The 25919-nt window shown below is 52.5% G+C and overlaps 1 protein-coding gene across 1 annotated transcript in view; it reads left to right on the top strand.

Annotated features, from left to right (window-relative positions):
• LOC136363795 (uncharacterized) overlaps window positions 1-25849 on the top strand; it is a 26866-nt gene extending 1017 nt beyond the window's left edge. The window contains exons 4-15 of the mRNA XM_066323275.1: window positions 17496-17655; window positions 21330-21431; window positions 21665-21729; window positions 21834-22477; window positions 22726-22873; window positions 23084-23493; window positions 23765-23879; window positions 24062-24199; window positions 24435-24611; window positions 24739-24894; window positions 25053-25154; window positions 25559-25849. Coding sequence (XP_066179372.1) covers window positions 17496-17655; window positions 21330-21431; window positions 21665-21729; window positions 21834-22477; window positions 22726-22873; window positions 23084-23493; window positions 23765-23879; window positions 24062-24199; window positions 24435-24611; window positions 24739-24894; window positions 25053-25154; window positions 25559-25849 — 2508 coding nt within the window. The remainder of the gene's footprint in view (window positions 1-17495; window positions 17656-21329; window positions 21432-21664; window positions 21730-21833; window positions 22478-22725; window positions 22874-23083; window positions 23494-23764; window positions 23880-24061; window positions 24200-24434; window positions 24612-24738; window positions 24895-25052; window positions 25155-25558) is intronic.
• The last annotated feature ends 70 nt before the right edge of the window (window positions 25850-25919 follow it).

The raw sequence follows: 25919 nt of genomic DNA on the forward strand, positions 1-25919 counted from the left end.
GGCACGAACTACACTGCACAGCTTTCTGGCTGCTAAGATCAAAAAGCACACGCAGAGATCCTGTTTCGAGCTAGCATAGAAACCCTCTTCTGGACACAACCAGAACTGGCTTCCAGCATTCTCCCTCTTCCCGGGACGCTAGAGGCACGAACTACACTGCACAGCATTCTAGGCTGCTAGGGAGCAAAAAGCACACGTAGAGATCCTGTTTGGAGCTAAGCACCATAGAAACCCCTTCTGAGCACAGCCAAATTGACTTCAAGCATTCTCCCATCTTCCCGGGACGCTAGAGGCATGAACTACACTGCCAGCATTTCTAGGCTGCTAGAGAGCAAAAAGAACACGGCAGAGATCCTGTTTCGAGCTAAGTTATAGAAACCCCTTCTGAGCACAGCCAAACGGGCTTGCAGCATTCTCCCTCTTCCCAGGGACGCTAGAGGCACGAACTACACTGCACACTTTCTGGGCTTCTAAAGATCAAAAAGCAACATGTAGAGATCCTGTTTCGAGCTAAGCCATAGAAACCATTCTGAGCACAGGCAAACTGGCTTGCAGCATTCTCCTTCTTCCTTGGACACTAGAGGCACGAACTACACTACACAGCTTTCTCGGCTGCTAGAGAGCAAAAAACCCCACGCAGAGATCCTGTTTCGAGCTAAGCCATAGAAACCCCTTTCTGAGCACAGGCAAACGGGCTTGCAGCATTCTCCTTCTTCCCAAGAACTAGAGGCACGAACTACACTACACAGCTTGCTGAGGTCCTAGAGAGCAAAAAGCACACGCGAGATCCTGTTTCGAGCTAAGCCATAGAAACCCCTTCTGAGCACAGCCAAACCGGCTTGCAGCATTCTCCTCTTCCCGGGACACTAGAGGCACGAACTACACTGCACAGCTTTCTGAGCTGCTGGCGAGCAAAAAACAAGCGCAGAGATCCTGTTTCGAGCTAAGCCATAGAAACCCATTCTGAGCACAGGCAAAACGGCTTGCAGCATTCTCCCTCTTCCCGGGACAATAGAGGCACGAACTACACTGACACAGCTTTCTGGGCTGCTAGAGAACAAAAACCACTGGAGAGATCCTGTTTCGAGCTAACCATAGAAACCCCTTCTGAGCACAGGCAAACCGGCTTGCAGCATTCTCCCTCTTCCCGGGACACTAGAGGCCGAACTACACTGCACAGCTTTCTCGGCTGCTGGCGAGCAAAAAACAAGCGTAGAGATCCTGTTTCGAGCTAAGCCATAGAAACCCTATTTCTGAGCACAGCCAAACCGGCTTGCAGCATTCTCCCTCTTCCCGGGAACTAGAGGCACGAACTACACTGCACAGCTTTCTGGGCTGCTAGAGATCAAAAAGCACACGCAGAGATCCTGTTTCGAGCTAAGCCATAGAAACCCCTTCTGAGCACAGCCAAAGTGGCTTGCAGCATTCTCCCTCTTCCCGGGACACTAGAGGCACGAACTACACTGCACAGCTTTCTGAGCTACTAGAGAGCAAAAAGCACACGGAGAGATCCTGTTTCGAGCTAAGCCATAGAAACCCCTTCTGAGCGCAATAAACCGGCTTGCAGCATTCTCCCTCTTCCCGGGACGCTAGAGGGACGAATTACACTGCACAGCTTTCCGAGCTGCTGGCGAGCAAAAAACAAGCGCAGAGATCCTGTTTCGAGCTAAGCCATAGAAACCCCTCTGAGCACAGCAAACCGGCTTGCAGCATTCTCTCTCTTCTCGCGTCACTAGAGGCACGAACTACACTGCACAGCTTTCTGGGCTGCTAAAGAGCAAAAAGCACATGTAGAGATCCTGTTTCGAGCTAAGCCATAGAAATCCCTTCTGAGCACAGCCAAACTGGCTTGCAGCATTCTCCCTCTTCCCGGGACGCTAGAGGCACGAACTACACTGCACAGCTTTCTGGGCTTCTAAAGATCAAAAACCACATGTAGAGATCCTGTTTCGAGCTAAGCCATAGAAACCCCTTCTGAGCACAGCCAAAGCGGCTTGCAGCATTCTCCCTCTTCCCGGGACGCTAGAGGAACGAACTACACTACACAGCTTTCTCGGCTGCTAGAGAGCAAAAAACACACGGAGAGATCCTGTTTCGAGCTAACCATAGAAACCATTTCTGAGCACAGGCAAACTGGCTTGCAGCATTCTCCCTCTTCCCGGACACTAGAGGCACGAACTACACTACACAGCTTTCTCGGCTGCTAGAGAGCAAAAAACACACGGAGAGATCCTGTTTCGAGCTAACATAGAAACCATTTCTGAGCACAGGCAAACTGGCTTGCAGCATTCTCCCTCTTCCCCGACACTAGAGGCACGAACTACACTACACAGCTTTCTCGGCTGCTAGAGAGCAAAAAACACACGAGAGATCCTGTTTCGAGCTAACCATAGAAACCATTTCTGAGCACAGGCAAACTGGCTTGCAGCATTCTCCCTCTTCCCCGGACACTAGAGGCACGAACTACACTACACAGCTTTCTCGGCTGCTAGAGAGCAAAAAACACACGGAGAGATCCTGTTTCGAGCTAACCATAGAAACCCCTTCTGAGCACAGCCAAACCGGCTTGCAGCATTCTCCCTCTTCCCGGGACGCTAGAGGCACGAACTACACTGCACAGCTTTCTGGGCTGCTAAGGAGCAAAAAGCACACGCAGAGATCCTGTTTCGAGCTAAGCCATAGAAACCCCTTCTGAGCACAGCCAAACCGGCTTGCAGCATTCTCCCTCTTCCCGGGACGCTAGAGGCACGAACTACACTGCACAGCTTTCTGGGCTGCTAGGGAGCAAAAAGCACACGCAGAGATCCTGTTTCGAGCTAAGCCATAGAAACCCCTTCTGAGCACAGCCAAACCGGCTTGCAGCATTCTCCCTCTTCCGGGACGCTAGAGGCACGAACTACACTGCACAGCTTTCTGGGCTGCTAGGGAGCAAAAAGCACACGCAGAGATCCTGTTTCGAGCTAAGCCATAGAAACCCCTTCTGAGCACAGCCAAACCGGCTTGCAGCATTCTCCCTCTTCCCGGACGCTAGAGGCACGAACTACACTGCACAGCTTTCTGGGCTGCTAGGGAGTAAAAAGCACACGCAGAGATCCTGTTTCGAGCTAAGCCATAGAACCCCTTCTGAGCACAGCCAAACCGGCTTGCAGCATTCTCCCTCTTCCCGGGACCTAGAGGCACGAACTACACTGCACAGCTTTCTGGGCTGCTAGAGAGCAAAAAGCACACGTAGAGATCCTGTTTCGAGCTAAGCCATAGGAACCATTTCTGAGCACAGCCAAACTGGCTTGCAGCATTCTCCCTCTTCCCGGGACGCTAGAGGCACGAACTACACTGCACAGCTTTCTGGGCTTCTAAAGATCAAAAAGCACACGCAGAGATCCTGTTTCGAGCTAAGCCATAGAAACCCCTTCTGAGCACAACCACCCTTGCAGCATTCTCCCTCTTCCCGGGACGCTAGAGGCACGAACTACACTGCACAGCTTTCTGGGCTGCTGGCGAGCAAAAAGCACATGCAGAGATCCTGTTTCGAGCTAAGCCATAGAAACCATTTCTGAGCACAGGCAACCTGGCTTGCAGCAGTCTCCCTCTTTCCCGACGCTAGAGGCACGAACTACACTGACACAGCTTTCCTCGGCCTGCTAGAGAGCAAAAAAACACACGGAGAGATCCTGTTTCGAGCTAAGCCATAGAAACCCCTTCTGAGCACAGGCAAAGCGGCTTGCAGCATTCTCCCTCTTCCCGGGACACTAGAGGCACGAACTACACTACACAGCTTTCTCGGCTGCTAGAGAGCAAAAACCACTTAAAGAGATCCTGTTTCGAGCTAAGCCATAGAAACCATTTCTGAGCACAGGCAAACTGGCTTGCAGCATTCTCCCTCTTCCCCGGACACTAGAGGCACGAACTACACTGCACAGCTTTCTCGCTGAAGAGCAAAAACACACGCAGAGATCCTGTTTCGAGCTAAGCCATAGGAACCATTTCTGAGCACAGGCAAACGGGCTTGCAGCATTCTCCCTCTTCCCCGGACACTAGAGGCACGAACTACACTGCACAGCTTTCAGAGCTGCTGGCGAGCAAAAAACAAGCGCAGAGATCCTGTTTCGAGCTAAGCCATAGAAACCCCTTCTGAGCACAGCCAAACCGGCTTGCAGCATTCTCCCTCTTCCCGGGACGCTAGAGGCACGAACTACACTGCACAGCTTTCTGGGCTGCTTAAGATCAAAAAGCACACGCAGAGATCCTGTTTCGAGCTAAGCCATAGAAACCCCTTCTGAGCACACCCAAACCGGCTTGCAGCATTCTCCCTCTTCCCGGGACGCTAGAGGCACGAACTACACTGCACAGCTTTCTGGGCTGCTAGGGAGCAAAAAGCACACGCAGAGATCCTGTTTCGAGCTAAGCCATAGAAACCCCTTCTGAGCACAGCCAAACCGGCTTGCAGCATTCTCCCTCTTCCCGGGACGCTAGAGGCACGAACTACACTGCACAGCTTTCTGGGCTGCTAGAGAGCAAAAAGCACACGCAGAGATCCTGTTTCGAGCTAACCATAGAAACCATTTCTGAGCACAGGCAAACTGGCTTGCAGCATTCTCCCTCTTCCCCGGACACTAGAGGCACGAACTACACTACACAGCTTTCTCGGCTGCTAGAGAGCAAAAAACACACGGAGAGATCCTGTTTCGAGCTAACCATAGAAACCATTCTGAGCACAGGCAAACTGGCTTGCAGCATTCTCCCTCTTCCCCGGACACTAGAGGCACGAACTACACTACACAGCTTTCTCGGCTGCTAGAGAGCAAAAAACACACGGAGAGATCCTGTTTCGAGCTAACCATAGGAAACCATTTCTGAGCACAGGCAAACTGGCTTGCAGCATTCTCCTCTTCCCCGGACACTAGAGGCACGAACTACACTACACAGCTTTCTCGGCTGCTAGAGAGCAAAAACACACGGAGAGATCCTGTTTCGAGCTAACCATAGAAACCATTTCTGAGCACAGGCAAACTGGCTTGCAGCATTCTCCCTCTTCCCGGGACACTAGAGGCACAAACTACACTGCACAGCTTTCTGGGCTGCTAAAGATCAAAAACACATGTAGAGATCCTGTTTCGAGCTAAGCCATAGAAACTACTTCTGAGCACAGCCAAAGCGGCTTGCAGCATTCTCCCTCTTCCCGGGACGCTAGAGGCACGAACTACACTGCACAGCTTTCTGGGCTGCTAGGGAGCAAAAAGCACACGCAGAGATCCTGTTTCGAGCTAAGCCACAGAAACCCCTTCTGAGCACAACCAAAGCGGCTTGCAGCATTCTCCCTCTTCCGGGGACGCTAGAGGCACGAAGTACACTGCACAGCTTTCTGGGCTTCTAAAGATCAAAAACCACATGCAGAGATCCTGTTTCGAGCTAAGCCATAGAAACCCCTTCTGAGCACACCCAAACCGGCTTGCAGCATTCTCCCTCTTCCCGGGACGCTAGAGGAACGAACTACACTGCACAGCTTTTCAAGCTCCTGGCGAGCAAAAAACAAGCGCATAGATCCTGTTTCGAGCTAAGCCATAGAAACCCCTTCTGAGCACAGTCAAACCGGCTTGCAGCATTCTCCCTCTTCCGGGGACGCTAGAGGCACGAACTACAATGCACAGCTTTCTGGGCTGCTTCAGGGAAGAAAACACACGTAGAGATCCTGTTTCGAGCTAAGCCATAGAAACCCCTTCTGAGCACACCCAAACCGGCTTGCAGCATTCTCCCTCTTCCCGGGATACTAGATGCACGAACTACACTGCACAGACTTTCTGGGCATGCTAGGGAGTAAAAGCACAAGCAGAGATCCTGTTTCGAGCTAAGCCATAGAACCCTTCTGAGCACAGCCAAAGCTGGCTTGCAGCATTCTCCCTCTTCCCCGGGACGTAGAGGCACGAACTACACTGCCACAGCTTTCTGGGCTGCTCAGAGGCAAAAACCACATGTAGACATCCTGTTTCGAGCTAAGCACTAGAAACCCCTTCTGAGCACAGCCAAACCTGGCTTGCAGCATTCTCCCTCTTCCCGGGACACTAGAGGCACGAACTACACTGCACAGCTTTCTGAGCTACTAGAGAGCAAAAACCACTTAAAGAGATCCCGTTTCGAGCTGAGCCATAGAAGCCGATTGTGAGCACAGGCAAAGCGACCTGTAGCATTCTCCCTCTTTGTGGGACGCTAGAGGCACGAACTACACTGCACAGCTTTCTGGGCTGCTAGAGAGAAAAATGCACACGCAGAGATCCTGTTTCGAGCTAAGCCATAGAAACCCCTTCTGAGCACACAAAACCGGCTGCAGCATTCTCCCTCTTGGGACGCTAGAGGCACAACTACACTGCACAGCTTTCTGGGCTACTAGAGAGCAAAAACCACATGCAGAAATCCTGTTTCGAGCTAAGCCATAGAAACCCCTTCTGAGCACAGCCAAACCGCCTTGCAGCATTCTCCCTCTTCCCGGGACGCTAGAGGCAGGAACTACACTGCACAGCTTTCTGAGCTGCTTGCGAGCAAAAAACACACGCAGAGATCCTGTTCGAGCTAAGCCATAGAAACCCTTCTGAGCACAGCCAAACTGGCTTGCAGCATTCTCCCTCTTCCCGGGACACTAGAGGCACGAACTACACTGCACAGCTTGCTGAGCTCCCAGAGAGCAAAAAGCACATGCAGAGATCCTGTTTCGAGCTAAGCCATAGAAACCCCATATGAGCACAGCCAAACCGGCTTGCAGCATTCTCCCTCTTCCCGGGACGCTAGAGGCACGAACTACACTGCACAGCTTTCTGGGCTGCTGGCGAGCAAAAAAACACACGCAGAGATCCTGTTTCGAGCTAAGCCATAGAAACCCCTTCTGAGCACAGCAAACCGGCTTGCAGCATTCTCCCTCTTCTCGGGACACTAGAAGCACGAACTACACTGCACAGCTTTCTGAGCTACTAGAGAGCAAAAACCACACGGAGAGATCCTGTTTCGAGCTAACCATAGAAATCATTTCTGAGCACAGGCAAACGGGCTTGCAGCATTCTCCCTCTTCCCGGGACACTAGAGGCACGAACTACACTGCACAGCTTTCTGAGCTACTAGAGAGCAAAAAACAAGCGCAGAGATCCTGTTTCGAGCTAAGCCATAGAAACCATTCTGAGCACAGGCAAACTGGCTTGCAGCATTCTCCCTCTTCCCGGGACGCTAGAGGCACGAACTACACTACACAGCTTTCTCGGCTGCTAGAGAGCAAAAACCACACGGAGAGATCCTGTTTCGAGCTAACCATAGAAAACATTTCTGAGCACACGCAAAATGGCTTGCAGCATTCTCCCTCTTCCCTGGACACTAGAGGCACGAACTACACTACACAGCTTTCTCGGGCTGCTAGAGAGCAAAAAGCACACGAGAGATCCTGTTTCGAGCTAACCCATAGGAAACCGATTCTGAGCACAGTCAAACCGGCTTGCAGCATTCTCCCTCTTCCCGGGACACTAGAGGCACGAACTACACTACACAGCTTTCTGAGCTGCTAGAGGAGCAAAAAAGCGCAGAGATCCTGTTTCGAGCTAAGCCATAGAAACCATTTCTGAGCACAGGCAAACTGGCTGCAGCATTCTCCCTCTTCCCGGAACACTAGAGGCACGAACTACACTACACAGCTTTCTCGGCTGCTAGAGAGCAAAAAACACACGGAGAGATCCTGTTTCGAGCTAACCATAGAAACCATTTCTGAGCACAGGCAAACTGGCTTGCAGCATTCTCCCTCTTCCCGGACACTAGAGGCACGAACTACACTACACAGCTTTCTCGGCTGCTAGAGAGCAAAAAACACACGGAGAGATCCTGTTTCGAGCTAACCATAGAACCATTTCTGAGCACAGGCAAACTGGCTTGCAGCATTCTCCCTCTTCCCCGGACACTAGAGGCACGAACTACACTACACAGCTTTCTCGGCTGCTAGAGAGCAAAAAACACACGGAGAGATCCTGTTTCGAGCTAACCATAGAAACCATTTCTGAGCACAGGCAAACTGGCTTGCAGCATTCTCCCTCTTCCCCGGACACTAGAGGCACGAACTACACTGCACAGCTTTCTCGGCTGCTAGAGAGCAAAACACACGCGAGAGATCCTGTTTCGAGCTAAGCCATAGAAACCCTTTCTGAGCACAGCCAAACTGGCTTGCAGCATTCTCCCTCTTCCCGGGACACTAGAGGCACGAACTACACTGCACAGCTTCTCGGCTGCTAGAGAGCAAAAAGCACACGGAGAGATCCTGTTTCGAGCTAAGCCATAGAAACCCCTTCTGAGCACAGGCCAAACCGGCTTGCAGCATTCTCCCTCTTCCCGGGACGCTAGAGGCACGAACTACACTACACAGCTTTCTGGGCTGCTAGAGAGCAAAAAGCACACGGAGAGATCCTGTTTCGAGCTAAGCCATAGAAACCCCTTCTGAGCACAGCCAAACCGCCTTGCAGCATTCTCCCTCTTCCCGGGACACTAGAGGCACGAACTACACTACACAGCTTTCTGGGCTGCTGGAGAGGAAAGAACAAACGCAGAGATCCTGTTTCGAGCTAAGCCATAGAAACCCCTTCTGAGCACAGCCAAACTGGCTTGCAGCATTCTCCCTCTTCCCGGGACGCTAGAGGCACGAACTACACTGCACAGCTTTCTAGGCTGCTAGGGAGTGTTATAAACGGGCCAGGAGACCTGCTCCTTTGAAAAGCCTTTATTAGTCAGCTCTTTCAAGGGGGAACTCGAGGGGTCGCCTGCGCCGTCGCGCTCCTGTCGCCGTTCTCGCTCTTGTCGCCGCTGAGGATCAGGTGTCAGGCGAATCTGCTGCTCTCGCCGCAGCAGAGTCGGGAGCTCTGGCCCGCGGGAATCCCCAGGACTCACTGGGCTCGTGTGGTCTAGGGGTGTCACTTTCTTCCCAGTCTCTTTGTGGTTATGGCGAGGCAGGCAGAAGCAGAATTCGTCTCTAGGTAGCTGAGGGTCTTCTCGGTGTTGTAGTGTCTCCCTTTTATCTGGATTTTTGTGCGGGTCACGGCTTTTGGGTCCGCTTGCCGGAAACTGCACTTCGGTTTGGAGCGATGCACCATGGAAGTCCTTGGATTTCCTATTAGGCGGGGCCGGCAGTTCGAGGAGCCGGCAGGGGAATGGGGACAGCCTAGCCGACGGAAGGGAAGGGAACCCGGGGTTTTAGAGGGGGTATACAACGTGGGAATAAGTTTTGAGGGTACAAATTTTGGTACAAACAGCATAACTTTCTTAACAGACAGGTTACAACTGGCATAACATTTTAACAGCATAACTTTCTTAACAAATGACAGACTGTGTCAAAAAAAGGGAATTTCTTACATTTCATTCATTTCAGTCCCCCCTATTTCTTTGATCAGGCCTTTGCCCGCATCAATTGGCAGTTTTTTATTCATGGGAATATTTTATTTAGTTCTTCAGTTTGAGGTTCTAATTAATGTAAACTATTTCTTATAGGGCACTTTCCAGTTAGGCGCTGCTTAAAGTTGCAGCATTTCATGTAATCTAATACTGCTTTATATCAAAACACATGGGATTACATGAGTGTGAACTCTTATAAGGGACTGCAGGTTCTCCCCGTCATAGATGGGATGGTGTGTAGTCTCCCAAGAGTCCAGTATGAACCATTGTCTCGATCTCACCTGGTTTGCCTCTTGGGTTGGGGAAGTGGGACAATAGCTCTTAGAGCATGCTCTTTCGATGTGTTTGCTCAATAGGACTATGTTTTAGTCCTCCCAAGAGTCCAGTATGAACCATTGTCTTGATCTCACCTGGTCTTGCCTCTTGGGTTGGGGAAGGTATTTAGCTGGCCTTATGGAGTTCCTTTCAGTGTATTCCCACTTCTTTTTCAGTTTTTGATTAGCCCTTCGTGGTGTGCCCTATGAGAGATCTGTAATGATATTATCACAACTTTTTAAAACAGCTTAACACTTCATGGTATTTTAGAACAACTTACAGAGAACATTTTTAAATGACAGCTTTTGATAACAACTTGGAAAGATTTTGAACAACGGGTTTTTTTTTTTTTTTTTTTTTTGTTTGTTGTTTGTTTCTAATGGGCTTTGGTAGTTTTTTGAAGGTTATTTTAAGTGTGTCTGGGTCTCTAATGGTGGTCTATTTGGAGGGAGTCTTTGCTGGGGTATTAGAGACACTGGGAAGTGGCAATGGTCTTTTTATTCGGGATAGTTGTGTATGGTGAAGCCCCTATGTCTGACCTTGGTCGAACTCAGATTTTCAAGAGTGCTAGGGGCAAACATTTTAGCCAATTCATTCCAGTTTTTGTTATTAATTAGTTAATACATTTTTGAAGGTTTTATTTATTCTCCAATTCTTCTTGAGCTTTGAGGATGCCAGGGTGTATGTAACTGCCATTTCATTTCTAAGGCTTTAACAACATCATGCAGGACTTGTGCTACAAAGTGGGGGCTTCTGTCTGAAACGATTATTTATCAGTCTATATCGGGGGATGATGTGTTCTAGTAGTATCTTTATACTACTTGTGCTGTTTCCCTTTTGTAGGGAAGGCTTCCACCCAATGCATTAAGTGATCAACTATAACCAAAAGATGCTTATGTCCTTGTACTGGAGGCATTCTGTGAAGTTTGTATATTTTGAAAGGGTCTTAATGCTATTTGTTTTCCCCCTGGTGTGGGCTTTCTTATTACTTTTTGATTTACTTTTTGACAATTAGGCATCTTTTGGTAACTGCTCTAGTCAGGTTATAGATTCCAACACATAGGTGTTCTCTCAGAAAATCATTACACAACTCTTGGGTGCCCCAGTGAGTTAAGTTGTGGATTTCTGCCAGCATTTTTCGAGCTATTGCTTTATTTAGGAATCTTCCATCTGGGGTCAGCCATTCTCCCTGCTTCCCTTGGTGTAAACCTAACTTTTTTATTTCTTTTAATTCATTTTCATCATATATGGGTTCACTAACTTTGTTAGCTGGTACATCATTTAAAGTAAGAATTTTATTGGTTCTCCCAGCCTTTGAGCTGCTAGTTTGGCTGCTTGATCAGCTACTTGGTTGCCCTTTCCTTCAAATGTGTCCTTTTTTGATGTCCCTTGACATGTACAATTGCTATTTCTTGGGGCTTCATAAGAGATTCTAATACCAATTTAATAATTCTTTATGTATCAGATTTTTCCCCTTTGAATTAGGTAGCCTCTTTCTTCCCAGATTTTTCCAAATGTGTGTACTATTCTAAATGCATATCTCAAGTTGTGTAGATTGTACCTTGGTCTTGTCTAATAAATCTAATCCCTCTTGAGGGCATAGACTTCACAACACGGACAGCCAATGGGGGGACAGTTTTTTCTTTTTCTATAACTTTAAATTGTCCTTTCTGTACCTTCGACTATTGCATAGCCTGATATTCTCTTTCCCTCTGTCACCCTAGATGATCCATCAATAAATAGCACCCTCCCACATGGTAGAGGTATATCTTCAAGATTTTCCCTTACTTGTGTTTGTAAATCTATGATTTCCAGGCAATTGTGCTCTAAGTTTGTGTGGGTTCCCTGCGAGGAACTGGGCAGGATTTAGACTTTTGATGTGATTAGCTCCAAATCACTGGTGCCAGGTTAAAATCACTTCATATTTTAAAATCTAGAGTCTCAGCAGCCAGTGTTGAGCCCTTTGGCTCAACACTGTCCTGAGATCATGGGGTGTGTGTGCAATTATTTTTCCCTGCAGTGTCAGTTTTTGTGCTTCCTCTACAGAACAGCTGTGGCTGCTACGCCTGGAGGCAAGCCGAGCCACCCTCTTGCAACTGGATCCAAAAGTTTGGAAAGATATGCGACAGGCTTTTTGTGTCCTCTCCATTCTTCGGTTTAATACTCCATAAGCTATTCTCCCTTCAGAGTTAATGAATAGGTCAAACTTTTTCTTAAGGTCTGGGAGACCTCAGGACAGGGGCTGAAGACAATTTTGTCTTTAGTCTTTCAATTGTTCTTCATCTTTATCTGTCCATTTTAACAGGTTCAGGTTGGACTAACTTCTCATAGAGAAATTTAACACTTTGGAATATTTTTCTATCCATAGCTTGCAATAACCAAATAGTCCTATAATTTTCTTGTATCTTTTTGTGGTTGGAGCTGGGACTGAGAGCATACCTGAGATTCTCTCAGGGCTTAATTTCTACACCCTTCCCCAATGAGGTGTCTGAAGCAGGTGACCCACGATTCTATAAACTGCAGTCTGTTCTTGACACTTGAGGCCTTTTTCTCCCAGAAATTTAGTAGATTAATACTGGTTCCCTTCACTTTATCCTGCTTTTTCCCTGACATTAGGAGGGTCATCTACATACTGCAGGATTTGCACACCGTTTTTAGGGATAAACGTCTCAGTAACTCTTCTAGGGCTTGCCGCGAAGAGGTTTGGCCCTTCAGTGGACCCCCGAGGAAGACGAGTCCATCTCAGTTGCTGCCCTCTCTTACTTTCAGGGCACTCCCACTCAAAAGCAAACCAATCTCGGCCCCCTCTGCCAAAGGACAGGTCCAAAAGCATCCCTAGATTTATTACAGTAAACCAGGACTGCTCTCCAGGAATCTTGCTCAGGAGCGGGTAGGGGTTTTGTACTACTAGGTGCCTGTAATTGTCTTTTTGTTCACTTCTCTTAGGGTTTTGCACTGTCTTTTTATAGCCAGAATAGGAGTGTTGTGGGGTGACATACAAGGTTTTAATACTCCTTCTGTGAGTAGATGGGTTATAATTTGGGTTAGTCCTTTTTTCCCTTCTAGAGAAATAGGGTATTGCCTGACCCTTATAGGAGGTGTCTTTTCTTGTATTTTTATTTCTATAGGTGGGATATCTAAATATCCATATTTTCTCTCCTCAGCCAGACCTCTGGCCTGACTTCCCCTAAGTCTCTAACAGTCAGCCTCATGATTTGTAGCATCATTCTTCCTTTTCTAGGAAGAATCCTTACTCCTAACTGACTGTCTACTTTGGGTAGATATATCGAATTAGTGGACAACTCTTTGGAATTTCTTTAATTTCTACATTTTTTATAACTGAAGCCTTGAAAGGCTCCCCTTCTGCTCCTAGGACTTCACATGTCTTTCTTCTAATCGCAATTTCAACTGGAAGTCAGTAATACATGATTTATCTGTACCAGTATTCACTAAAAACTCAAACTCTTCATGTTGGGGACCTACTTCAAAATTTACTATGGGCCCTTCTTGATGTTTCATGGGGTCCCCTAACGCATAGAGCCATGACACCCCCAATCCTCCTTGACCTCCTTCCTCAATAAGTTTCTAATGCCTCTTGTTCCCTCATGACAGAAACTTACTTCAGGGCAACACAAAGCAAAATATTTTGACCTTTGTTTTAATTAAACTTCTTTAAGGTGCCTCTACCACATACACAAGTTTAAAGGCGGGCAGCCCAAATTTTAACTCTCACTCACTCTTGAGCACCTCGTAAGTAGCCCCAGGGACCCTCTCAGGGGTTGGGCACTACCCCTGCCAGTGCTCGGAATGTCCCACAGGTAGCCTGGTGACCCGCCTTAGGGCCTCAGCCACTACCCCTTAGCAAGCACTCCTTACTCCCCTGCACCCGGACAGCGTACCTCTTCCCTGGGCACCCCCGAACAGTTCTACCTCTCGAAACCCGGAAAGTGTACCCAAGATACCCCCGACCAATGCAGACTTTTATCCCAGCACCCCGACAGCTACCCCAGCCAGTCTCCAAAGCACCCGAAGCAGCCTATCTTTGCTACCCCAGCCGGTACTTCAGACGCTCTGGGCCGTAGCCTCAGCCAGTGCTCTCTTTCTCTCCCCACACCCCGGTAGTTACCCCAGCCAGTGCCAACTCACAAGCCCGAAAGTAGCCTGGGCAACCCGCCCTTAGGGTTCCAGCCGCTACCCCAGCCAGCGCTAGTCTCCTGTGACACCCCGGGCTATAACCTCAGCCAGTGTGGTGCGTGCTTCACTTACTTCTTTGACGTGCCACTTACTCTCTAAATTCCTCCGCACGTCCAGAGGGGGGTGCCTATGCCCCTGGAGACGCCGCAGTCACTCTCAGTTCACTCGCTTCCTGCTTTTCCCGGCCGGCCCCCTTGCGGGGGTGCGGAAAACGCGTATTCAGCAGTCCAGACTCGCTTGGGGGGTCCGAGCTGCCGGCCCCCACTCTCATTCACTCCACATCCGATCGTCTCCACTCCCGCCACCAGTGTTTCTTACCGATGCTCCTCAGTGGCGTCCCACGAGGCTGGCGAGCGTCGTCTTCTGGTCCGGGATGTCCAGCTGTCCCGGGAGGTCCGAGGTCGGGCTGCGCCTTCCCGTCCTGGTCCTCTTCTGGGCGTGGCTTAGATCCCGGCGAGCCCCCAACTTGTTATAAATGGGCCAGGAGACCTGCTCCTTTGAAAAGGCCTTTATAGTCAGCTCTTTAAAGGGGGAACTCGAGGGGTTGCCTGCGCCGCCGCTGCTCCTGTCGCCGTCCTCGCCTCCTGTCGCGCTGAGGATCAGTGTCAGTCGGACCTTCTGCTCTCGCCGCAGCAGAGTCGGGGGTTCCGGTCTCGCGGGAATCCCCGGCACCCCCACTGGGCTCGTGTGGTCTAGGGGTGTCACTTCTTCCCAGTCTCTTTGTGGTTATGGCGAGGCGGCAGAAGCAGGAATTCAGTCCTTAGGTAGCTCAGGGTCTTCTCGTTGTTGTAGTGTCTCCCTTTGATCTGGATTTTGTGCTGGGTCCCGGCTTTTGGGTCCGCTTGCCGGCAACTGCACTTCGGTTTGGAGCGATGCACCATGGAAGTCCTTGGATTTTCCTATTAGGCGGGGCCGGCAGTTCGAGGAGCCGGCAGGGAATGGAGACAGCCTAGCCCGATGGAAGGGGAAGGGAACCTGGGGTTTTAGAGGGGGTATACAACTTGGAATAAGGTTTTGAGGGTACAAATTTTGATACAAACAGCATAACTTCTTTAACAGATAGCTTACAACTGGCAAAACATTTGAACAGCATAACTTTCTTAACAAATGACAGACTGTGTCAAAAAAAGGGAATTTCTTACATTTCATTCATTTCAGGGAGCAAAAAGGACCACGCAGAGATCCTGTTCGAGCTAAGCCATAGAACCCCCTTTGTGAACACAGCCAAACCGGCTTGCAGCATTCTCCCTCTTCCCGGGACAATAGAGGAACGAACTACAGTACACAGCTTTCTGGGCTGCTAGCGAGCAAAAAGCACATGCAGAGATCCTGTTTCGAGCTATGCCATAGAAACCCCTTCTGAGCATAGCAAACCGGCTTGCAGCATTCTCCCTCTTCCCGGGACGCTAGAGGCACGAACTACACTGCACAGCTTTCTGGGCTGCTAGGAGCAAAAAGCACACGCAGAGATCCTGTTTTGAGCTAAGCCATAGAAACCCCTTCTGAGCACAGCCAAACCAGCTTGCAGCATTCTCCCTTTTCCCGGGACGCTAGAGGCACGAACTACACTGCACAGCTTTTGGCTGCTAGAAAGCAAAAACTAATCGCAGAGATCCTGTTTCGAGCTAAGCCATAGAAACCCCTTCTGAGCACAGCCAAACCGGCTTGCAGCATTCTCCCTCTTCCCGGGACACTAGAGGCACGAACTACACTGCACAGCTTTCTGGGCTGCTGGAGAGCAAAAAAAAAATGCAAAGACCCTGTTTCGAGCTAAGCCATAGAAACGCCTTCTGAACACAGCCAAACCGGCTTGCAGCATTCTCCTTCTCCCTGGGACACTAGAGGCACGAACTACACTGCACAGCTTTCTGAGATGCTGGAGAGGAAAGAACAAACGCAGAGATCCTGTTTCGAGCTAAGCCATAGAAACCCCCTTCTGAGCACAGCCAAACCGGCTTGCAGCATTCTAACCTCTTCTCGAGACGCTAGAGGCACGAACTACACTGCACAGCTTTCTGGCGAGCAAAAAACAAGCGCAGAGATCCTGTTTCGAGCTAAGCCATAGAAACTCCTTCTGAGCACAGCAAACCGGCTTGCAGCATTCTCCCTCTTCCCGGGACACTAGAGACTCAAACTACACTGCACAGCTTTCCGAGCTGCTGCCGAGCAAAAAGCACACGCAGAGATCTGTGTCCTTAGGGATCGTTGGGTGACCACTGAGAGTGCAGTAGGGAGAGCTCCAGCTCACCTCCATGGGTGAGTGAGGGCAGCGGGCTGTCAGCAGGGACTGGCAGGGGAAGCTGCACTGCCTGGATAGGGAGCTGTGTGCCCTGGCCCGGCTGTGGAGGGCTTTGCTCCCTGTGTGGACGAGGGCTGGAGAGGACACAACACAGAGAGGTTTCAAGGGCACCTGGGGGATTCATGGCCAGCACGTTCTGTCTGATCCCAATGTCTCCTGTTTCCTTCTGGGATGGGATGGCCCTGGCAGGAAGATCTCCTAGGATTCCCACTCTGACCATGGCTTTGTTCCTCTCTCTTCCAACCCTTCAAGCCCAGAGGCAAGACACCAGCCCATCCTGCTCTAACCTGCAGAATCAAGCCCGGTTTCCCCAAAAAGCTGAAGAATTGGGGACAGCTTCTGGATCCAGTGAACCTGTGTCCCAAGAACACACCAGGAGACACTGAAGAGGACACAATCTCTCAGTGCCGCTGGAGCTCTATGCATAGTTGAGGCTTAGCACAGTTCTCATGGCTTCAGACCCCTGCCTGTTTGTAGTTAGCTCCCTCCCTCTAGACCTCAGATCCTGCCCATCCCCAGTTTTTCCTTCAACTCTCCACCCCTTTTCACAGCTCCCTCCCTCCAGCCCTCAGAACCTGGCCATTCCCTTTTTTCCTCTCCACTCTCCACCTCTTTTGACAGCTCCTTCCCTCCCAGCCCTCAGATCCTGCCCATCCCCTGTTTTTCCTTCCACTCTCCACCCCTTTTCACAGCTCCCTCCCTCCAGCCCTCAGAACCTGGCCATTCCCTTTTATGCTCTCCACGCTCCACCTGTTTTGGACAGCTCCTCCCCTCCCAGCCCTCAGACCCTGCCCATGCCCCCTTATTCCCTCCTAGCTCATCCCTTTGCTTCGCCTTTATCAATAACAGTTTGGCTTCTTCACTTTACCTCCGTCTCTGTGGAGCTGAAGCAGCACAAATCCGGAGTGCTGAGACACAAAGGCCTCTGCTGCCATTCTCTTCTGTGCTGTGTTTTGTGCAGAGACACAGAGGGGTGAGGCCACATCAGGCTGGAAGATGCCTGTGCTGTAGGTCCCATCCTACAACACTGTGGAGTTGAAGGTCTTACTGAGCACCCTGAAGCCCCTGGATTTTGGAAGAACCAAACCTGAGGATGCTCTGAAGCCAGCTGTGAGGGATTCCCATGGCAAGCATCCACAGAAGGCAAAGGAGCTTGGAATGCTGGAAGCTTTCAAGAACAGCTTCCTGAAAGCACAGCAATGCTCCATCCCTGCACAGGGTCAGGAAGAGGGCAGAACCAGAGACCATCAGGGCTTGACAGGGAGCTTTGGGTGTGCCTAAGGGCAAGCGAAGCAGCAGCACGGTGGCCGAGACTCGGACGCGCCACCGTGCCGACTGCCCCGAGCGCTGTCAGGCAGCGCCGGGATCCCGGCTGCGGTTCTCTGTCCCCACAACTGAGGAATCGCAGCCCCTGCCTCAGAGCCAGTCAGAAAGCCGCCCAAGTGAGACCAAGTGAGAGAGAGAGCTCTCTTGGGCATGGCTGCAAACCAGCCCCTGCTTCTCCTTCTCCACCTACCTTTGGGATCTCCTGTTAAAATAGGGAGACAAGAAGGTGGACAAGTCCTCACTTTGGCTCAGATTTCGGGCAGCAGCTGTTTGAGGCATCCTGCACCCCAAATGTCTCTCATTTGCAAGTTCTTAAGAATGGCCTGTTAGGTCTATTACAAAAAGAATTCTTTCTTGAATAGACAAAGGATTAACAGACATAAGACTTTAAACAGAGTATTATTACACAGGATGAAACAAAAAGAGCTACTAGTAGATAAAAAATAGAATGGATGACAAAAGATACCTCCATTACAGTTAGTGAATAGAATAGATGGGGAATTAATGTGACTTCCATCGAATTGATGATGGAATACACAGTCCTTTCCCTCAATTTCCTTTAAAATATCCACAAAGACACACAGGAGGATGCGCACACATTCAAGGAGAAGCCCTACATGTTTCCAGGGTGTATGTAGGAGACTTCTCTCTCGGTCAAAGTTTGCGTAGCTTTATAGCTTGTAAAGTGAAGTGTCTGTCAGTCAGAAGTTCCAGCTTATCTCCCCACATCTTTTTCTCAAGGCAAGCAGGTCGTTATCAGAAGGGGATGTTTCTTGTATCGCACCTCTGGTTTCAGAGACAACTCCTTTCATGGATTCATGGGGGGGGGGGGGGGCAGAATGCACAGAATTACTGTACCAGCTGATACAATAGATAACCTCTTTTGTGGTAAATGGTAAGTCCTGCACCAGTCTGCGAATGGCAGCGCCAGACAGGTTGTGCTCTCTGTGTTCCAAAGGCTGTGGAGAGGGGTGTGAACAGTGCTGCACGTGCAGCGGAGAGTCCTGGAAGGTGCTGGCAAGAGCGTCCTGTGGGAACAGGGCTCCGGTCTGTGGCCGGGAACAGCCTGGTTTTGCTGCTGTGACGGCAGGCAGGAGTTGGGGCAGGTGAGGAGGCAGCGGGCAGCTTGTGTTTGTAGAGGGCCTGAGGCTGCACGTTCCGAACCTCCACCTGGAACCACACTGGGGGGAATCCGCGCTAGAGCTGGAGTGCCTGTCCAGAAAGGACCACAAGGAATTCAGGCTTGCCAGGGTTTCTTAAGAGTCTGTTTGTGTTCCCCAGGAAAGCTCCCAATCTGGGGAATGCCTCTGGGGGAAAGGGGTTTATTTCTCAAGGAAAGCGCTTTCCGAGGAGCTCCCTGTGAGGAAGGTGCAAGTGTCCCCCTTTAGCTCTCTGTGGTCCTTTCAGTCCTTGAGGCCCATTACACTTGGAAGAGTGGCAGGGGAAGAAGGGAGAAGGCTGTGAAGGGCACGTTTGGAATCCACCTGGACCTGGACCAGAGATCAAGGCAAGCACCTGCAGCAGGGTGTGTTAGCCCCCCGCTTTGGACAGAGGTGTGAGCAGGAGCATCTCTGTCCAGCTGTGAGCCCAAAAGCTGCCCTTTGAAAGCTGTGGATTTAAAGGCCTTCACGCACACACATCTCACATCTTACCCGTCTGCTGTATTAAAACTTCTGGCGATACGAGGCAGCGGATTTACAGCTTGCACAGGTACCCACAGATCTAGGCCAACGCTGTTCCCTCAGAAGTCCTGAGGCATCTCACCAAAGGTGCCTGATGCTGCCCATTCCTTGCGACACCACTTGCTTTCCTTTGGAATTTTCTACCTCCGCCAAGAGTAAAGAGGGAGCTGGAGAACAAGCCGGCTGGGCTGCTGTCCATCCTTTACCAGCAGTCCTGGTTAAGGGGACAAGTCCGAGCTGAGCGCAGACGTGCAAATGGAACCGCCGTGCGCAGGAAGGATCGGTGGGAAGGATGATCCAGGAACCGTAGGCCTGGCAGCCTGAGCTTGCTACCGGGGAAGGCCTTGGAGCACATCCTCCTGAGTGCCATCCCACGGCACGCGCAGGGAATCAGGGGGTCTGCTGGAGGGTGGGAAAGCCCTGCGGAGGGGCGGGGACAGCTGGGGGTCCTGGCGGGGTGTTGAGCTGGGCTTGGTGTTGGTGGGCGTATTGGGGAAGGAGTTGTCTGCAAGGTGAGAGGTCTAGGCTGCAATTGGAGCCAGTTTGAAGGCACAGCTTTGGCACAGCTTTGGTTATGGAGGCCAGAATGAATAGTTGGGACTTTTTCTGTTAGAGTTCCTGCTTCTCCTGCAGCGAAGGAGAGGGGAAAGCTGTACAATATTGGCCTCTGAAATATCTGTCGCAGGGGGAGGATTAGCCCTCTTGCAATGGACTCATTTGTTTGGGCTACTTTTGTAACACTGAGTGGACTTTGATTCCTGGAGAGCTTTTACTCCTTAAGAGAAGTAGGTTCTTACCATCCCTTCACAGAAGAATGCTTGAAGCCAAAGCAAGGCCTTTCTTTTGCCTCTGTGTAGTCCTGTGTTTTGTGAAGTGACATTCAATGGATGACCTTAGGGCAAATGTGTTGCTTCTTTGAGATGGGAAGGAAACTTCCAAATCTATCAGGTTCTCAGGCCATTCCCATTATTTTAGGAAGTTTGAAACTTTTTGGAACTGTGTCAATTGAGGAATGAAAAGAAAAGCTTGCCTGAATTGAGGATTCTTAAGTGCCAGATCTTTCTATGCCGTTGTGGGAAGGTAATCTTGTGCTGCAGGAAATCACTCCAATGAGAAAACAATGTCAGCATGGAGTAACAGCTTATGACAAGAGACCAAGTGTTGCCAGCAGCTGCTCCAGGTGCTCCTGCCAACATCCCGTGTAGGAAGGTGCACTGCCCTCAATGCACATTGGCTTAGGCTGCCCTGTGGCAGAGAAGCCCCCCAGGGCACAGGTCTCTGGGGCAGCACATGACGCCAGCACTGCCCGGGCTCAAGGGGAGTGGCAGCTCTGCTTGGGCGGGGACTGCCACATCGGCAGATTCCAGTGCTCCCCTGGCCCCAGGGGTCAGAGCAGCACTCGTGCCCTGGCCCACACATTCCTTGTCTGTGTCACAACCGCAGGTTTAGGGTGGCCACCAGGTGGGACGTGTCCCAAGGGGGCCATGCCAGCTTTTGCGCAAGGCCCCGTGCCCTTCCTGCTGCGGCTGTGTCGGCAGCCCTGGGGGCTCCTTCTGCTGCCCTGAGCCCGCAGAGCAGGGCAGCGTTTGCCCATGGTGTGAGCCGTTCCAAAAGATCCTGTCCCAGGGCCGTCTTAGACACTTGCGGCGAGGGATTCCTTCCAACCTGGGCCACTTTGGCTGGGCTGGGAGCGGCCCCAGGGTAGGTGGCAGTGTGTCTAAGGGCCCTTTGTGACACGGTGCAGCAGCATAGTCATCATGGCATGGAACGGCACAGGGGGTCCAAGGACCCTTTGTGACACGTGGTGACATAGGAGCTGGTGATGACACAGCTACACCACAGTGCCTGGAGCACGCGACGGGACAGGACAGGATAGAGCAGTGTTGTGAGGAGCACCCCCCTCCACACCACACTCGTTCCTGTCTGATCCGGAGCTTTTCTGAGGCATTATTCCTACAGGTGACGTCGAGGGCAGACCACAGGACTTGGTGACCTGTGGCCTACCTGAGGCTTCTCTTTTGCAGGTGTCTTCAAGAACTTGTTGAGTCAGAGCTCTTCTGAGTCATCTCTCTAGAAGGCACCCTCAACGCCACCTTGTGGCATGGCAGGCAGATTCCTTGGCCTCTTCAAAGTCTTCAGGGGGAAAAAGAAGAAAGACCCTGGAGCACAACAGCCTGAAGAGCCGGAGCAGTTCCAGCCACTGGAGGACGGTGAGTGGCAGAACTGGGACACAGGGCTGCTGGCTGTAGCCAGCTTGGCCCCATCCTTTCCCACCTGCTGTGGACACGCCCGGAGACAGGACAGAAGAGGGGCTGGGGCTGAACCTCGCAGCACCCTTGCTGCATCCCCTGGGGCAGTCCCAGCCTGGGGAGGACAGGGCTGGGCTGTGTTCTCCGGCATCTCCCACAGCCCCTCAGCTCTGGCTGCTCTCGCTCTTTGCCAGATGCAGCCACAGACCACACACAAGAGCAGAAGCCTGCCCATGGCCGTTTCCGCAGGACACTGAAGGTACCTGCAGCCATCCCCGCCTGGGCTGGGCCTGCTGTCACTGCTCAGCCGAGCACCACGCTTGGAGGATTCCATGGAACATCCCTGACTTTGTTCTCCTGCAGATGTTCACAAAATTCATCCGCATTCGACATCGAAAGACCAGCACCACTGCACCTGAGGGCACAGCCAAGCTTAACTCCAGGCTGACCAAGTTCCCAGCAGAGCCTGGCATCCGCACAAATTTGACTGCGCGCTCAGAAAAATTTGACATGGCAGTGAATGATCACAGGGCAAAGGCTGTTGTCATGGAAATGAATGAGGGCATGGCCATCACAAACAGTCACAGCAGAATGACTCAAGGCCTTGCAAATACTGACACCACACCAACTCCAACCATGATTCATGCTTCCACTATGGATTTTTTTGAGGAGAGTGCCGTTTCTCCTCAGCACCAGGTAAACAGCCTTGGGCCAGGGCTGGAGACCTCCCAGGATTGTGTGTCCCCTCAAGCCACTGGGGCCTCTCAGCCTTTGAAGCCATTACAGTATTGTGGGAAGGGAAGCTGGGGAAGTTGCTCCTTTGGACAGTGCTCCAAGACTTCCCCATGCCTCCTACAGGTGCCAGCCATTGTAAGAAATATTCACCAGAGACTAGCATCCCATGTCACTGTGGATGCCAGGATGCAAATTGACATTGTGAGGCTGGCTGGAGAACACCCTGCTGACGTAGTGCTGACCCTCCTGCGCTGTGCCCCAACATGTGACAGGTACGGGGCCCGCCTGCCTTGAGAGCTCAACCAGGCTTTAGGGCCATCGCCCTGCACGGCCTGTGCAATGGGCTCTGCCAGACAGGCAGAGAGGTCCAGGACCCTCGGGCCCCTCTCTTTCCCATTTCTGCTGCCATGCTCCCTCCCTGCCCTTCAGGGCACTGGGGCTCTCTCACCTGGCCTCCAGAGCTGCACAGGGCATGGTAGTGTGACTGAGATGCCCCTGACACAGAGCCCTGATTCCACAGAGCTGCTGCAATGATGTGGAGAGCCATAGGCTCGTCAGTTCCCACAGTGGAGAAGGTGCTGCCAACACTGCTCTGTGTGATGGAGGATTGGCCTCTGTGTCACATGTTCACCTCAGATGGGGACAACAAACACGTTTTTGCCCTGGCTGTGAGTGTCTGGAACTGGCCTTTGCTCGCCCCCAGGTGTCCTCTCCTGCAGCTCTCCATCCTCCCCCTGCCTAAGGCACTGAGCTGAAACCTGGGCTAAGGGCAGACTCAGGGGGCACCAGGTCCGCTGCTCCCCCTGCGTCTCTCCCCTGGGGCCCTGCCACATGGACACCACGGCACTGAGTGCTCTCTTGGTCTGCTTCTTTTGCAGGCAACTCTGGTGCTCTGGGTGATTGTCCAGGTGCCTGAGTGCCACGAGGCAATGATCCTTTATTCCTCCCGCCTGTTTGTGGCTCTGCTCTTCCATGTTGTCATCACCACACAGCACATGCCACCAGAGGAAGTTCATCACTTCTGGAGAGGATGCCGGGAGCAGCACCGCCTTCCCAGCAACCCCAACAGGTCTCTGTCCTCCTGTCCTTCCAATGTACTTGTGGCCAGTGCCAGTGCTCCCAGTGTGACCTGGCTTTGCTCTGCACACAGGTTTGCAGTGCAGGCCATTAAATCCCTGCTCTGCCGGCTGCAGTGTGACAATGAAGTGATCGCTATGGAGCGCAAGCATGGCTGGGACACAATGCTCTGTGCTGACACCCAGCACTATGCCGTAGGTCTACTGGCCAGGTGAGACCCTCTTCTCCCTTCTGGCCCTGGAATTTGTGCTCTGTGCTCAGGGAGGCCCACACAGTGCCTGTGATCATGGGCCAGAGGGCCTCATCACTGACAGGCAGCTGAGCAGACTGGAAAAGGCTGGAAGAGGAGGGCGCCCAGGAGGAAGAGCTTCTCAGAGCACCCACACCCCCTCCAGGGGTGCTGCTGAAAGACTGCACCTCTGTGAGCCTGTCCTGGAAAGGATTTCCCTCCCCCCACCTCAGGATCTTTTTCCCCCTGACAGGGAGATGCGCCATGTCTTGATCCCTTTGTGTTCCCGCATTGCGATCCACCTGATACGGCTACTCAGCACGGAGAAACCAAGTTGGGATCTGCCTTTCCTGGCATTCCTCGTGGAGGTGAGCCTGAAGGCCAGCGCTGCCTGGCTGAGCTGCCTCACAGCTCTCTGTCCTCTCGTAGCCACATCCCGTGCCTGGGACGGCGCCCTACGCCCTGTGCTGCTGCTGCTGCCTGGGGCCGGCCCTGTGCGGTTCCGGGCTCCTGCCAGCCGGGCCCTGTGTCACTGCCCTGTGCCTTTCAGGTCCTCGAATGCCTGGACTTGACTAAATGTGGTGGTAGCGTCCTGAGGGTCATATCAAGGTACCTGCACAGCAAGTGCAGGCAGAGGCATCGCCTGGCGCTCAGAGGCCTCGTGGCGCTCAGCCAGAATCCCCTGATGGTGAGAAGGTTGCGGAGGTGAAAGCTGCACTGGGGAGAGCAGCCCCGTGGGCTGGCTGGGCTTCAGGAGCTGAGGCAGCTGCTCCAAGCTCTCCTGCCTCAGCTGCCCGAGTGCTTTGGGACAGGCCTTTGGCCTTTGGGCCCTGCGGCTGTAGGGTGGGCTTGCAGTGCCAGGGGGCCACTGTTGGTGGTGCAGCTGTTCATGGCTTCACAGCATAGCCTTGTGTTCCATACAGGCAAGAAGAATGTGCTGCCTATCTCAAAGCTTTGTGGAGCTGCTGGATGATGCCGATGGAGAGGTGGTTGCCATAACCCTCCGTGTGTTCACTAACATGCTCACGACCAAAGACATCCTGGTATCGAGCACCACTGCCCCAAAGCTGGCTGAGGCACTCCTGGCGCTCTTTGACAATGTAAGGTTCTGTGACCCAAGCCACAGGCACAGGGTCCTTCCCAGAAACTTTGTGCTGTCTCCATTTTCAGGCCTTTGCCTAGGTAGGCCGGGAGTAATTGGTGCTTAGTTTTTTTCCTTTCCTTTAGGACAATAGCTATGTGCAACTGCTCTCCATCGACCTCTTCTGTAAAGTGATGGAGTTGGTAGTGGACAAGGGAAAAAAGCCCCTGAAGAAAATTGTGAACAAGAGCTTGTACCCACTTTTCATCTACTGCCATGATGAGAACCTGCGCGTGGCAAATGTGAGGGTTTGTGCCATGCTGGTGCATCCCTGGAGGGGGCTCGGCTGCCTCCTGCCCTGGTGCCTCTCGCGCTGCAGCCTCCTCCTGGCCTCGGCACAGGGATGCGGGTCCTGTGCCTTGGGCTGTGGTGCCATCTCTGCATCTCTGCTGCTCTCCAGGCCGCTTGGGAAACGCTGCATTGTTTGACCAAGTTCCTGAAGAGGAGGGATCTCGAGCAGCTTCTGAAGAAGGAACATCCATCGAAGACGGATGAGAGTAAGGTAAGGACGGCCTGGAGAAGCTGGAGTCTCAGCCTGGAGAATATCCCTGCTCCTGGTGCTCAGTGTGTGGGGCTAGCAGCTGCGGCCCCTTACCCAGTACTGCAGCCAGGGGCTCCGGCCCGCACCCCACACACCGCTCCCTTCCCCGGGCCGCGCGGGCTCTCCTCCAGGCTCCGGTGGCCCCGAGCCGGGTGCCCGTGGAGCCCCGGCCCAGCGGGGCTGCGGGGCGGCCTCGCGGCTCCCCGGGCAGCACCCGGCCCTGTGCCCGCTGCAGAGCCCGGCGCCGGCGGCTGCTGCCCGGGCCTCGGGGCTGTGCGGGCAGGGGAGGCCGGGGCCGGGCGCGGCGAGAGCCCGGCCGAGGGGCCGAGCCCGCGCCGACCCTTCCCTGCTGCCGCTCTCTCCAGCTGACAGACGACAGGAGCCGAGCACCCGAGCACCTGCGCCAGGCCCTGCCGTACCTGCAGAACCCACAGGAGTCCCTGCGAGAGGCGGCCCTCAGGTTCATCGGTGAGCCACGGGCCCGGGCTCCGTCCCCGGCCCGCCGCAGCTCGGCCCCCGCCCCGACCCCGGCCGCTGCCCCGGCTGCGGCGGCGGCCGGGCCCGGCGCCGTGGAGCCCCGCCCTGGCCTCGGGGCCGCCGCCGCCCTCTGGCAGCCGTGCCCTGGGGCGGCAGCGTGCGGCAAGGGCCCGGGCTGAGCCCTGCCGGGGCAGGAGGCCGTGTGGCCACAGGGCCGGCAGCGCCGCCGGCAGGGAGCCGTGCCGCTGG

This window comes from Sylvia atricapilla, chromosome 7, assembly GCF_009819655.1.
Source record: "Sylvia atricapilla isolate bSylAtr1 chromosome 7, bSylAtr1.pri, whole genome shotgun sequence".
Lineage (NCBI taxonomy): Eukaryota > Metazoa > Chordata > Aves > Passeriformes > Sylviidae > Sylvia > Sylvia atricapilla.